The 14,504-nt window shown below is 41.2% G+C and overlaps 1 protein-coding gene across 1 annotated transcript; it reads right to left on the bottom strand.

The window, feature by feature from the left end:
* Positions 1-6,642: 6,642 nt before the first annotated feature.
* xkr5b (XK related 5b) lies at positions 6,643-14,130 on the bottom strand. The gene is made up of 13 exons (XM_040135871.1): positions 14,022-14,130; positions 12,126-12,215; positions 11,916-12,021; positions 11,494-11,660; positions 10,622-10,755; positions 10,379-10,457; positions 9,896-10,065; positions 9,008-9,119; positions 8,658-8,825; positions 8,321-8,511; positions 8,061-8,144; positions 7,457-7,640; positions 6,643-7,289 (listed from the first exon to the last, which is right to left on the bottom strand). The coding sequence occupies exons 1-13, from the start codon at positions 14,128-14,130 to the stop codon at positions 6,643-6,645; spliced, it is 2,241 nt and encodes a 746-aa protein (XP_039991805.1).
* Between the last annotated feature and the right edge of the window lie 374 nt (positions 14,131-14,504).

Below are 14,504 nucleotides of genomic sequence, written 5' to 3'. Positions count from 1 at the left end.
CCACCACCACCACCACATGCCATCAGTTTCTTATTCCGGCCTGGGGCTGTCCTCCTGTTCCTAAGAGAACAGGGATCGGCATCTGGACGAAACCGAGAAGAAACGCACTTCACGACGAGGCAGTTTTTGTGCAGCGGGACGCGGTGGATCGGCACTGCCTCAAATCTGACCGCTAGCTGGTGCTGAGGCTCACCCTCCCTGGTTAATGTCACCACTTCACCCTGAAATATAATCGTTACTCTGATCTTTAGTTTTGTTCGTAAATCCCCCCCCATTGTATTTTGTGTTACTCATTTATGCATTTTTTATTTTTTATTCTCATTACTGTCATCTTTCTTAACCTGTTTTTTTCGTTATTGGTGGACTAGACCTCTGATGTGATGTGATGTCCCTATATAACATTCAAGGATATGCATTTGTAGCAAAAAACCATGATGAAGACATCTCCACTTTTCACTCGCCCATGAGGAATGATTATGACAGACACTTCAGACGGAGGTTCCTGGTGGGCTCATTCTCTCATCCATCCATGACAGCAGTGGCCCCAAATCCCAAAATCTGCACATCTGTTGCTCACTGCTGTTTTAACAAAGATCACTGATTTCCTTTAAGTAAGATAGAACATATCATTACATTGTAGTCGTGAATGATGTGCTATTGTCAGTCCAAAGTCCTTTATATTTGTTCTTGGCTATGTCTCTCAAACAGCTTGACACACCTCTAACCCAAAGGGCACTTGTTATGTATCTGATTAAGAGACTTCCAAAAAAGGCCATTCTAATTAAATTTTTTTTACTCATTAAAAATCAAGAAAATAAATTGCAGGTCTTTTGACATAAAGTTGAACAGACCAGATAGAACCCTCGAGCAGGAAAACGTACACTATACCTTGATAGTCTGGTGTATCTAAATAGACGTTTATTTAGTTATTCTAATAAAAGGATCCTTTCAAAGAAACCAATGTTTTCTTGTTTTACATTAACGGGCTAAAAAACACTATCTTTTAAGCTATAAAATAAATGCTCTCAGTGACTTTAGCAGAATACTGACGACTTTTTTTAAGTAACGCATGCACCGCAGTGCGTGTTGTATGATGATATTTGACGAATTTTAGTTGATCTGTGACTTTCATTTCTCATTTTATTCCTTTGAGAAGTATCCTGTGATTGTGGACGGATGGTGACAAGTGTTTTTGGCTGTATCATGCTATGGATCACTGACCACAGGACATGCTGAATCTCCTCTTTTTATGAGACTGTCATCTGACTTTCAGAATGATACAATGAAAAAAAATACTGTAAGTGCAGCAACTTTAATCCTTATTTCAACAAGTAAGTTGCGTAAGAGCAGATCCTCATTCTAAAGTAGAGTGTGAAGGACCAAAACCACTTTTCTTATTTAACCTGACAGAGTGACCAAGATCACATGCTTTTCTCAACAGATTTAATGATCTTTGAGAGCAAACAACAACAGTAAACAACAGTCTGGGGCTGAGTTAGAGTGTACTGAATGGTTGACCTGAACCTGCCCCAGGGCCCCAAAAACCCCAGGTTCACTGGGTGGCAAATGGTTTGTAGGAATGTCTTTAATTACAACTTTGCTCTGAAAAACTGAAATTAAACACCACACGACTCTGCTGCACTACTACATCTTCTCAGTTCTCACTACTTCTCACTACTTTGTTTATATCTTTGCATATGTATAGTTATTCATTAATGTATTTATTACTAATTCTACAAATGGTTGTAATGGTTATAACAGTGTTTTTCTCTATTCTCCTATTTATTGTGGGTGTGTTTATTGACCTACTGCATATACAGGTGCTCTTGCAGGGATTAAAAACAAGCTTGAATTGAGTTAATTAAAGCACAATATCTTCTTACATGATTGGGGCCATAAGAAGATATGTGCTTTATTACCAGAGCTTGAGGCCCTCTCTTGAAGATGCGCCCTGTGTCAAAATAAAAGTTCAAGAACTTTATTATTTCCGCTAATGTTGCACCAATGTTTCCAAATCCTATAATAATTTGTGCTTAATAACATAACTGCACAGCAAACTCGAAGCCATATAGTATGGCAGTGTAGAATTACTGTAGACAATGTAGAGAAGAGTTGGAGGAATGGTGGTTAATGCCCTGGGCCCCCCTGGCAGGTTAATCTGCCCCTGTGATAATGTAAACAACACAGCATTTTCACTGCAGCAGTGTACTAGAGCGGCCACTGTGCTGTGCTTATACTCAAATTACAATGTGCTAATTACTGTATCATTTACATTGTGATTATTTTCTCTATTTACAAACATTACAACGTTAACAAGGTTTGGACTAAGCTTCACAGTGCTACCAGTGTCTAAAGCTCATAATGGTATTGAAACATCACTGATGGTAAATGAATGATGGCTGACCAACACACCACTCTGGGCTTTGATCACGATTAATGACTTTATTTTGTCACATCAATAGCACAGTTAATGACTCACTACGAACAGCCACAGTTGCTCTGTGGAAATCCTCGTAGAGATGAGGTGATGCACGTTGGTCAAGTGGAGGCCATCCAGGGATGAGGTGATGGTACACTCAGTCCGCAAACTAACTCCAGTCTGTCAATGAAAACTATCCTGTCTCTAAACAATTTCACATGTGAAACTTCAGCACAAAACCTTGAAATACTGCACCGTGGCTCATCTCATAACAGTAAATGTGACCAAATACGAAAGAAGAAAAACACATTATAACATATAAAATGAGTCAAATTAGAAACACAAACAAATATTATTATACCCACCAGCTACACAAAGCAAAGTATACCGTACTAATATAAAGCAACACACACACAAGTGACAAGCTGTCTTTCTACAAGGCAAAGCGCTGATTCACAGTGATCAAGCCAAGGCATCTCTGCAGTCTAAAGCATGGGCGTAGATATTTTTTCATCAGTGCGCTAATACACATTTCATTAGCTGGCTTATTGCTTTAGCGTACACATGCATCCTAGCATGTATGTTAACTACTGTAATGTGTGCTTGTGTGTGCAGTTACAGTAAGTGCTTTCTTTCTCCGTGAGAATACACACAACTCTGCTGCCTGTATGAATGAGTAACATGCAGTGACTCCTTTATCTACCAGCAGGCCACGGTACATGGATAACAGTTTGACACAATTTGATAAAGCGGTTCTGCCAAAAACATGTTTTCCTCTGCACTTTTTTTACAGATATAGACCTTACTTTATAGTTATTATTTTGTTTAGAAAGAAAGAAATAAAGAAAAATAAAATAGCATAGTTGAAGAAAAACAAGACAAATATACAGGGGAAGACTTATATTGGTTAACACCATATTCTCTGATTAAAATGACAATTTACATATTTAAATAAATAATGATAATAATTATAACATGACATAATACTGGTACTGACCAAACTGGAAACCTGTAGCAGCACATAACCTTTATGCAGCATTTCTATTCTGAAACCTCTGCCCCTTACCCAGATTCCCTCCGTCTGGTAGCTACATCATCAAAAAATGTTTTATACTGTCAAACAAAGGCTCAGAGCGTGTTCAGCCATACAGCGAGCAATTATATTTTCTCACTGTGGCAAAAAAAAAAAAAAACAGTGATAAAAAAGTGATTTTGTCTAATGGACATTCAGTTTCACTGAGGTAGGAGGTTCAACTGATGGACAGACTGAAGGACGACAAATATTTATGAATAGTTGGCTTTACAGGAGAAAACCAAAGTCATTTAGAGCTACAGCGATTCCTTCTACACTATATCAAATTTAGATTTAGATTTCCCCAGGTCCTTCAATAAATGGTCATTAGCTTGCAAACTAATTTTAGTGTTTACTGTATGTCCTTTTTGAAATAATGTTAATGACATTTCCAGGTAATCCATGAGTGTACTGTTACATGAGCAATATGAGAGCACTCTGCAGGGGCACAACTGAACAACAAATACAAGTTGAAAAAACCAGTCTTGCGCTTAATGTTTACTGTGGATGGACTGTCTACATGTGTGAAAGTGGTGTCTCGTTTAACACAAAACTGAATACTTACATTTTCCTCTATCAATAGGCATGGACATTATTAATTTAAAATTGCAGCCGGTTTCAGTTGTAACTTTTGCACATAGTCACTTTTGATGACGCTGTATTTCCCAAGTACATCTTTAACGTCCTTCACAAGGCAAATACATAGTTTCTTGCCTTAAAGCTTCACTAACAGCTTGCTTGCTGTGTGCTCTTCAGTAAAACCAACTTGAGTAAATGGATATCAACTAGCCAAAACAATGCTAAATGCTAACAACCAGGGGAGCAGACACATAGTAAAAGCTTTTACCAATCAATAAGTGGGTGGTGAAGTAGAGTGGCAAACTGAAAAAAAAAAAAAAAGGTTTTAAGCACTCTGGGACCACAAGAATTTGGGAAAATAGATTAGTCAGAAATACACCAAAGGTAGTTTAACTTCTGTCCCAGCACATACAGGTCTGTTGCCATTATAATTCACATCATCAGTACGCAGCACTGACAACTGCTGCTACTGCACTTCGTTATCATGTATCACACATTATATCTTATCATCATTCATATACTTCCCTTCTTTCATCAATTAAAAAGAGAAAGAAAATGTGATTGTCAGAGTTGGTCATAAAAGCTACATCCTCTCTGTTAGAGACAAGAACACACACTCATTAGTTAAATATGTCCTGCAGAAATGGTCTTTTCATTGTGCCGTATCTTTTCTTTTCCTCAAAAATGTCCAGTTTCATTTTGTCCCCTGTTTGTAATTTTTTGGGCTACACATGTCGCGAAAGCATGACTGTGTATGGGATATATATATATATATATATATATATATATATATATATATACACACACACACACACACATATATATTATAAATGAATAAACAAATATCTGAACATTAAGACAAAAACAAATCAACAAATTAAAAAAACATTAGAAAAAGAAAATGAAATGCATATAATAATAGAAACATCAGACGATAGTCCTTTCATATTCTATATTTCTTAATTTCCCTTTGATAAACTACCAGAATTTAATCATCGTAGTGTATCCTGCTAACGCCAGTCTGGTGGCTAACAATAAACTTGAGCTGTACTTTTTCTGCTGTAAAGTGCTGAATGACTGACATGATTGCAGATTATTTAGCAAAGGAAAACATCGCACATAATTTATAAACTGTTTTTCCTTCAAACCGTTGCGTTTTGTCATTTGTTAATCTGATAGTTTCATTAAAACAATGACAGACACATTCATGAACAGAACTTACTACTTTTCAGAAAGTAAATTAGGACCTCTTTCTCTTTGTGTCTGACAGTAATGTCTGTTATAACCAACCATGTGGTGTACTGTACATACAGTGAGTAGCTGACTGACTGGATGAACGAGTGGCTGCCTGAAAACTGGACAAGATGCTCAACATCATTTGAAGGTTTTTCTAAAAAATAATGATCAGCATGTTCAGCCACTTTCAGATATATACTTGAGTTTTCATTAAGTATACATTGATTCTATATGTCATAACAAATCATTGGCTTCATTGTATCAGACTAGTCTCACCAATTAAAAAAGAGACTTGTTTTGGCGAGTGGCGTTACAAGAGAATCTGAACAGTAGCCTGGTAGGTAGCATGTTTGTTTATTGTAAACTGGTTTAATTTCCTGGATCATTTAGAAAATTTGTCATTCTAATACGCCCCCCCATCATTTTAATAATTTGTTTGCTTTTGAATTTTACCAGAGGTAACCTGGGCTGACTGTACCTCCTGAACAAGCCAGAGACTTCGCTGCATTGGGTTTTCTGTGTTTAGTTTCTAGTGATTAAAAATTAAGTATATGGGTTTATCTAAACGAATGAAAGCGATGCTCCACTTATTAGCACCTGTGAGTGTTTTCTTTTGAGGGCTAAGCCAGATTTCATCTTCTGTGATGACTAATCTGTAGCGCACGGTCAATTTTTTTCAGCGACTGCTTATACTAAACTGAAAAACTAATTTCTCCCACTTTTTTCCCCTAATTTTGAATGGACAATTCCCTTGTAAACCAGCGTCTGATGCCGTTAACTGCTCTGATGGCCTGCATAGGAAGCAGACAGCAACGTGTCCCCCTGATACACATGAGTCTGCCAGATGCTTTTTTTTTCACCTGCCTGCAAAGGGACATCACATGTGAGGAGGTACATACTACAGCCCTTCTCCGTGCAGCCGCTCCTACCAACCAGGAGCCGGTAGTGCAGCAACATGATTTCTCACCAGCTGACCACCCACACACACACACCGGTAAAGATGTGAGCTAGAACGATCTGCGAAGTCAGAGGTACCTCTAGTAAGAACTGAATCGAAGTTCCTACAGAGGTTTGCAAATGGTTTGCCAGTGTGCCACCCATGCATCCCAATATGCCGCAATTTTTACCTCTGTATCTGAACATCAGGGGAAAAAAAAAAAAATGTGTAGTGTATATTCTTCCATGACTGATTCAAATGAACTGTAAAGGCCCATAACTACCCACCAAGCCTTCCCCAGGTTAATTAAAGCATGAAGTCAGATATATCTTCAAACACTAAACCGAAAAAGATACCATCCCCACCCAGGATTTTCCATCCTCTTCACCCCCACCCTCCTTACACTGCCCTCTCTCTACTGTCCACAAACTGGACGATCTGTTTACGAGCATGGGAGACGACTGGAGTGAGTGGAATGACAGGAGAACCCGGAGTAGTAGCACCAGCAGTCGATGCGCCGGGGCTTGAAGCAGCAGGTGTTGAAGCAGCAGGCGTAGAAACAGCAGTGGTGGAAGCAACAGGGGTCCCGTCAGGGGTGGTGCCTGGTGTTTCACCTGGAGTGGCAGGGATCACAACAACCGGGGCTGGGCCTGGACTTTCAGCCCCAGCTCGAGGCTCCAGTCGCGGGGTGGATGTGACAAAACGAGCCTCCCTGATCCTGTAGGGACTTCGGTAGCTGGAGATGGGAGACAGCTCGGAGCCCCAGCCGAGATAGCTCCCACTGGAGGGAGACTGTGCATCTGCGCTGAAATACAGTGTAGTGCTGGACTCTCCAGGAATCCCTGCTTTTCTCTCTGGTGAACCAATCAGGAGAGGGGAACGTCGCTCAGGCGACCAGCCGGGAGTCTTGATGTCCAGGGAGCCTGCGGAGGACGAGGCCTCGGTCAGGGTTGGAGCGTTGCTGTCAATGTGGCGGAGGCTGTCTGGTTGCCGTGGAGATGAAAGTGTGGGTGAGCCGTAAGCTGCACTCTGAAACTCCTCATCACCTTTGTAAATGAAATGACATTGAATTTAAAGGTAAAGTGTGTTTAAAACGATACATACGTTTCCTACAGAGGAAGCCACTGGGGAACTATTTCTGTGGTCACTGAGTGTACGCTCTTGAGTGTGTGCACTGCTGTTAGTAGTGTGCAGTGTTTATCAGGCGTCCAACCTTTTTCCTCTGATGGTGGAGCACTGGACTCTTCCTCGGCACTCTCCTCAGGAATGACCTCCTGGACCGGGAGAACCTCTGGAAACCTTCTCATATCATGGATTGTTGTGGGAGGAGCTTTTCTCACTGGTCGGGCCACTATACTGGTGGGAGGTGGCTTTGGTGGCTGGACCACCTCTCTCACCTGGGGACAGGATATACAGCTGAGTCTCAGCCTGCAGACAGACAAAACCTACGTATTCTGCACATATACGACTTTTTAGTAGCAAATCTTGTGGCTGAGACCGCTGTTATTTTTTTCTCATGACCTCACTGGGCTGCAACACATTCTCACATCCATTTTACACATGAAGAAGAATCTTAACGCTACTCTGTTGATTTTTTAAGTGGTTACAATAGCATTTTCTTTATAACTAGTCTTATGGCATTAGTTTTTGTTTAAAGAAAAATGTGCCAAACTCATTGAAACTTTGTGTAGTCTATATGCTGCTTTCAGTTCATTCCTCTCCATTTTCAAATCCTACACATAGTGGCTTTTAAGCATTGATTCACTGTATTTTGAGTTTAAATTATTGGTTCAGTGAGCAATAAACAAAGATCTTACCTGTGGAGCCTGGGTCACCTGTGGTTGAGCCGGTTGAGGAGCTGGATATGAGATTTGAGGAACCTGTGGTTGAACAAGTGGAACCTGACAAATCACAGCGCAAATAAGAATGAGTAACCCCTTTACGTAATCTTAAAAGACATAACAATTAGGCTGCGTGATAGGGAGGACTGGTTTAAGAAGCAGACATTCAATCTCCATGCTCAAACTAATAGTAATGAAATTCACAGGACATTTTCAACAACAGGAACAAAACATACCCGAGGGACATAAGGTTCATCTGGGGAGTGAACTTCTTCAGACAGACCCATCAGTCCTGCCAGTCCCCCCTCGCCATACGCCGACCAGATCTTCGCTACATCCCCCGTCTTCAGGGCCAAGCGAATCAGCAGCCAGTGGTGATGTTTCCAGCCCTCCCACTGGATTGGAAGGTCCATGAGAGTCCCACCTCCTGATTAGATTAATAACCACATTCATAATTAAATTAGATAGATAAATAGGTAGATAGATAGATAGATAGATAGATAGATAGATAGATAGATAGATAGATAGATAGATAGATAGATAGATAGATAGATAGATAGATTTTTAACAGACCAGACAGAGTTGCGTGGCGATGGAAAGTGGGTGTGACTTTCTCCTCCAATGTGAGTGTAGATCCACGCTCCATGCAGGCTCCACTTATCCCTCTGTGGCGAATACTCTGGAAAATCTCAAAGGATTTAGGGTGGAGGAAACGATAGTACAGCACCAACGCTATCACTCCTGGAGAGAGAAGAAAAGGTAAATAGGAGACAGAAATGAGGAGAATTTGGGATGGAGGTGTGTGAGTCTCAAAAGTAAAGAAGGAAATGTCACTGCCGCCACATGAAAATACAGGTGTGGAAGATTAGACAGAGAATGCATTTGGATATAGTTTTTATACAGTAGCTGTGGCTGTGTCTAACCAATGAGGAAGCTGCAGAACACTGCAGCTGGGATGCCAACAGTATCCCAGGACACCATGGTAAACAACCAGGAGGAGGCCAGAAGAAGAAAGACGTTCTCTACGAACATGACCTGAAGAAGAAGCAGAAACAGAGGAAAATGGTTACCACTTCCAAAACCTGAAACCCATTCTTGTCTCACATTTGGCTGTTATATATGTCCGCTCAACTCAAGTCATGTAGTTTTTATTCAGCTCATAACTGATTGTTATATTATAATATTTTCTTAGAGATTACACTGATAAAACTGATGGACACCTTTATCCAAAGCTCACTATAGTATCGCAAACATGTATTTTCAGTGTTTCTGATGGTTTATACTTAGCACATGCCTTTAATGAGACTCACATTTTCCCCAAATTCAATTATTCTTACTCATATTAAGTAGGTACCTGTTTCTTCAGTACAAATATCAGAATTGTAATGGTGACTCTGTTGGTGAGCTGCACTCAGATTCATTTGCAGAAGGGGCTGGTCTCTGAAGAAGTTCAGCAATTAGTCTATGTATTTTTTTTTACTCCATAATAAATGGGAATAAGTTGTTTCATCAAATTTATTTTCATGTTTGTATTTTAAAGCTGTGTGTTGCAGTGTTTCTGTTCTTGTCAGATCCCCCTGCAAATAAAACCATTATTAACCAAATATTTAGGGTTCATTTCTACTGCGATTTGCCCACATCAGTGACACTAACATAAGCAGAAGCTATCATTTTTCTTTTGTTATTTGTTATTGTATATGTCTCTGTTTTATGACGGAAGAAATAAGTAATACAAGAAACCGTACCATTGCTTGATGTGAATGTATTGACAAATTCACACAAGCTCGACTTGATCAAAAACCCAAACATACCAGGTAGAACCCAGCCATGCGGTATCTGGATTGGCCGTACTTCACGTTGAGGAAGAGAAAGATGTGAATGGCTCCCAGAACGAGGTTGAACAGTCTCCATCGACTAGTTGATCGTATGATGTCAGTCTGCTGAGATACCATCCAGAAAGTTGCACCCAGCCAGTGCACGCCTGGCACACACGCACACACACACACACACACACACACACACACACACACACACACACACACACACACACACACACACACACACACACACACACACAAAAACACACACACACATCCTAATAAATATTCATCCTCTAACGCATACATAAACACACTAATTCAGATGTTTACTGTAAACTTGACCGTAGAGGAGGTGGACTATGAGTGTCCTTACCAAGACTTGCCCAACAAGAGTATAATATGTTCAGTTGACAAACAAAACCACTCATGCCAATACCCTGCCAATGTTTGCCAGATTCAGCAAATACAACTTGCCAATTACTCCCAGGATCCACTGTTTGAAGATGCGTGTGAAGAGCATGAGAACAGCAAATCGAGATCCCAGCATACTGACCTGCAGATAAAGAAAAACATACATTACTTGTCATACACACCAAGCCAAAAAACCCACTCACAAATCAAAAGCAGGCCTATAAATATGCTGTTCATTATACTGGTACTGGTATATTGAGGGTGCATTTGGTACATATTCATTGTGTGAAGTTTAAATGTGCCCACCCTCCACAGCAGTCGACAGAGAATGGCAGCGGGGGTCATTTGTAAGTGTCCTGGTCTGATAAGTGAACAGGCTCTGGCGTAGAGGACCAAGGCCCAGGCGAGAGATAACAAACACACCACAAAACACACCGAGGCTGGAGGGGAGAGATGGAGAGAAAAGAGGTAGAAGGCAGAGAGGAAAAGAAGGGTGAATACTTTGTACATTGTAATGCTATATACATACTGTCCATTAGATACAAGGCTGCTGCAGATGTATACTGGAAATAGATGGCAGAGAAACCGGTTAGAATTAAAGCTGCACTAATTGATTTTTTGGCCACTTTGGGGCCAGCAGAACAAGCTGAAAACAAAACATCTGACATATTTATGACCTTATAAAGTTGTTATGGTGAACATGTTACACATGCAGTCTGGTGCTGGGCAGTTACCGTGTAGTGGGTTTATCAGAACAGTTTTGCCAATGAAAGAGCCCCGATGAATCTGGAAATAACACTTACAAGAGCGATGAGACTGAACCAAAACAGTAAAGTTGCGGACGGACAGCTAAACAATGAGCCGAAACTCACTCTAAAGTGCCATAAAGCCATGGGAGCTGCAGATTCAGGTGACAAGTCTCTGTAGGTTTCATTTCATTATCATTTTATAAATAAAAATATAGATTGTAGCTGCTCTATTTTTGTTATCATTGTGTTATGCAGGTCTCAGCCATCGTCTATCGGGCCATAGTTAACTGTAGATTTGTTTGAGTGGTTTACATTAAAATGTTTGGTAACTTCTTCTCTACCACACACACAAATTTACAAGTGCTCTTTCAGACCTTATCATGATTGTACAGATACTTTGTACATTCTCTATTCAGTCTATCCCTTTACCTGGAGATTTGAGCCCTATATCAGTACAGATGAGCACATAGGTCTGCAGCACCGTCTCAGGGAGGGTGACCACCAAGGCCTCAAGCAGACGTAAGGCAGATACGTCTGCCTGCTGCATGATCTCACCATACACATCCATATCTGGCAGACGCATACACTCCCACAGCCTGTGAAGCCCGGAGATGGATGAAGGGGAGGCGGGAGGAGGACAGAGGAAAGGGAGGACATTTTGTTGCCGTAATCAAGATCATCATACATCACCAAACATTAACAAATTCATAGTTTCTAAGACTCAACCGGTAGTCCAGTATTACCATTACTCATGATTTGAGAATTACTGATCATTGACCAATTATAGCTTTTCTGGTCCTTATGACTGTCTTGACAGATTTCCGTCATACACATATATAAATTCGGCCCACCTTTTGAAGATACCCAGGTGCAGTATGTGTGTCCAGGTGAGAGACTTCCTGCGGATGCGTCCATCTGACAGGTACCACAAGTAACTTAGCCACTGAGGACCCCAACCTGGGAAACAGCGAATGATAAAAATGAACATCAACCTGTCTAACAATCTATCTGCTGTAGCTTTCTAATGATCTATCGGGTTGTTGTTACTGATGTGATCTCACCTGGCAGCAGGAAGAGGGCAGTGAAGCCGGCAAGATGTGCATAGCAGTAGTTGTGACCCACCCACAGATAGTATACAAAGCAGTAGATCACTGGGGAAAGACAGCAACACACACACATGTACAAAGCACATTCACGATGAGGCCAATCATAAATCATTTATGCAATTTTTGATTGGGCTGTAACGTTGGCTCTTGATGTCTGACCCTGCTTGTGATGCTACTGAAAAATTGTAATAAAACCTAACTCATAAAAACCGACATGGAGAGGTTAATCCAATGTTGAAATGTAATTAAATACATTTAATCAAGAAATGAATTATGAACAGTTTTGAGATAGTTGTATTTCACTTGAGTATTTCCATTTGATGCTACTTTATACTTTTACTCCACCACATTTCAGAGGGAAATATACTATATAATGCACTTTTTACCTCTCCTACCCACTCCTACCCACTGGACAACTTTAGTTATAATGCACTTTTTACTTCTCCTACCCACTCCTACCCACTGGACAACTTTAGTTACTAGTTACTTTGCTGATTAGGATTTTACACACAAATTTGTATCATTACTTTATAAAATATGCATATACAGGTTAAACTAAACAACAGTATACTGTAGAAAATAGATAAAATAAGCTCCAATTTGTCAAGTGATGACATTAAAATGCTCTTTACATGTTAAAACACCAGTAATAATAATGAAACAATGCAACATCTGGTAATATAACACTGATGGGAGCTGTTCTGCTGCTTAATGAGTAATTTTACTTTTGATAGTACTGTACCTGTGACTGATAAGAGTTACATACTTTTCATTAAGTGAGATTTTGAATACAAGCCTTACTTGTAATGGAATATTTTCAAATCCTGATATCTTTACTTTTACCTCAATGATGGGCACAGATTCTTCCTCCAGCCCAGTGTACTTCAACTTCAGATCTAAATGACAGACTGGCAGTATTTTCCGTGGTACTGTTTATATTTTAGTACTTGTTTACATCAGATGCAAACTAAAGCATTTGATCAGAGGAGCATTAGTGATTGTGTATTTTGTGAGTTTCCACTTCTTCAGATGACCATCACATCTAAGGTTTACTGACAACAAGGCCACCGATGCCTCTTCTCCTCACTCACTCTCCTCGCCACACTCCCCGAGGCTCTGCATCCCTCCCTCCACACATGTAACCTGAACCCCCTTTTAGCTGCGAAACAGGCGGGCTGTCCCGGCAGACTAGGCCCCATCCCGGTGTACGCCCATCCCCTCGTCCATTCGTGCACCTCCAAAAAAAAAAAAAAAAAAAGAAAGAAAGAAAAAAAAAGGGCGCTGGAATATGACAACATGGCCCCGCTTCGTTTCTGTTCGGGAAAGATCGCACAGAGGCTGAAAGGATGGCAACTGTTTAAAAGATGTAAACCTCTGGCATGAGTCTGCAGTTTTGCGGCAGGCAGGATTTCATAACATGCGGGGTATAAAAATGGGAAGAGGCGCACTAGTGCTGACTGCAGACTCTGGTCTGACTCTATTATTCATAACACAACAGGAGACAGCCTGTGAAGCGAAAAACAAATGTCCCATTTTGAATGTGGGATTATTGCAGATTTTAAAACAGACCGATACGACACCCAGAAACCCCCTGATCCCATCTAGAATATGGGAGCATCTCTCTCCCAGCTGCCGTAGACCTCACACACTGTGCATCTATACACTGTGGCCAAAAAGGCACAAGCCAATAAAGTCAAATAACACACAGCAGGGATGCGCAGGGGCACATACCATCACCCCGGCCAGTCAACCAACACACCGCTGGTGACAAAACACTCGGGTTTAATGCGTCTGTGTGTGTGTGTGTGTGTGTGGGTGGGTGAGTGGGTGGATGTCCCAGGTAGGACTCACGCGCCGTCCTCTCTGCAACGATGAGAAATGCGGTAAAGACGAAGACGCAAACTTGGCAGCAGGGCATGCAGGAGCCTCCGTTGCTCGGAGTCGCCGAGTAGTCTCTCATGGCGGCTTTTTAAAATGGGAACCAGATTCGCAGAGATAACCGTGTGGGCTACAGGACTGGAGGCTGGTCGTCGTTCTGGTCCCGGTCCAGCTGCGGCAGCCCGCTCTCTCAGCTCCGTGTTCCCGTCCCAGCGTCACCGCCCGTCCAGTTAAAGCGATAGCACCGGCGAAGTAGGTGAGACGCCGGACGGGAGGACAAATCAGTTGACCGGATTTGTTTAGTACCAAGTTCTGATCGGGCATTGTCAGCATTTAGGGGCCACGCTTAGGACTCAGACCGCAACGTCCTGGTCTTGCAGAGTTTGGTTTAGATGACATGTTCTCCTTTTCCTTCTCTTCTCCTCTGGTTTGTGTCTTACACATCAATAATATTCA

The sequence above is a fragment of the Xiphias gladius genome, chromosome 1, assembly GCF_016859285.1.
Source record: "Xiphias gladius isolate SHS-SW01 ecotype Sanya breed wild chromosome 1, ASM1685928v1, whole genome shotgun sequence".
Lineage (NCBI taxonomy): Eukaryota > Metazoa > Chordata > Actinopteri > Istiophoriformes > Xiphiidae > Xiphias > Xiphias gladius.
Note: the sequence above shows the minus strand (reverse complement) of the source record. Positions and strands in the feature narration are given on the sequence as shown.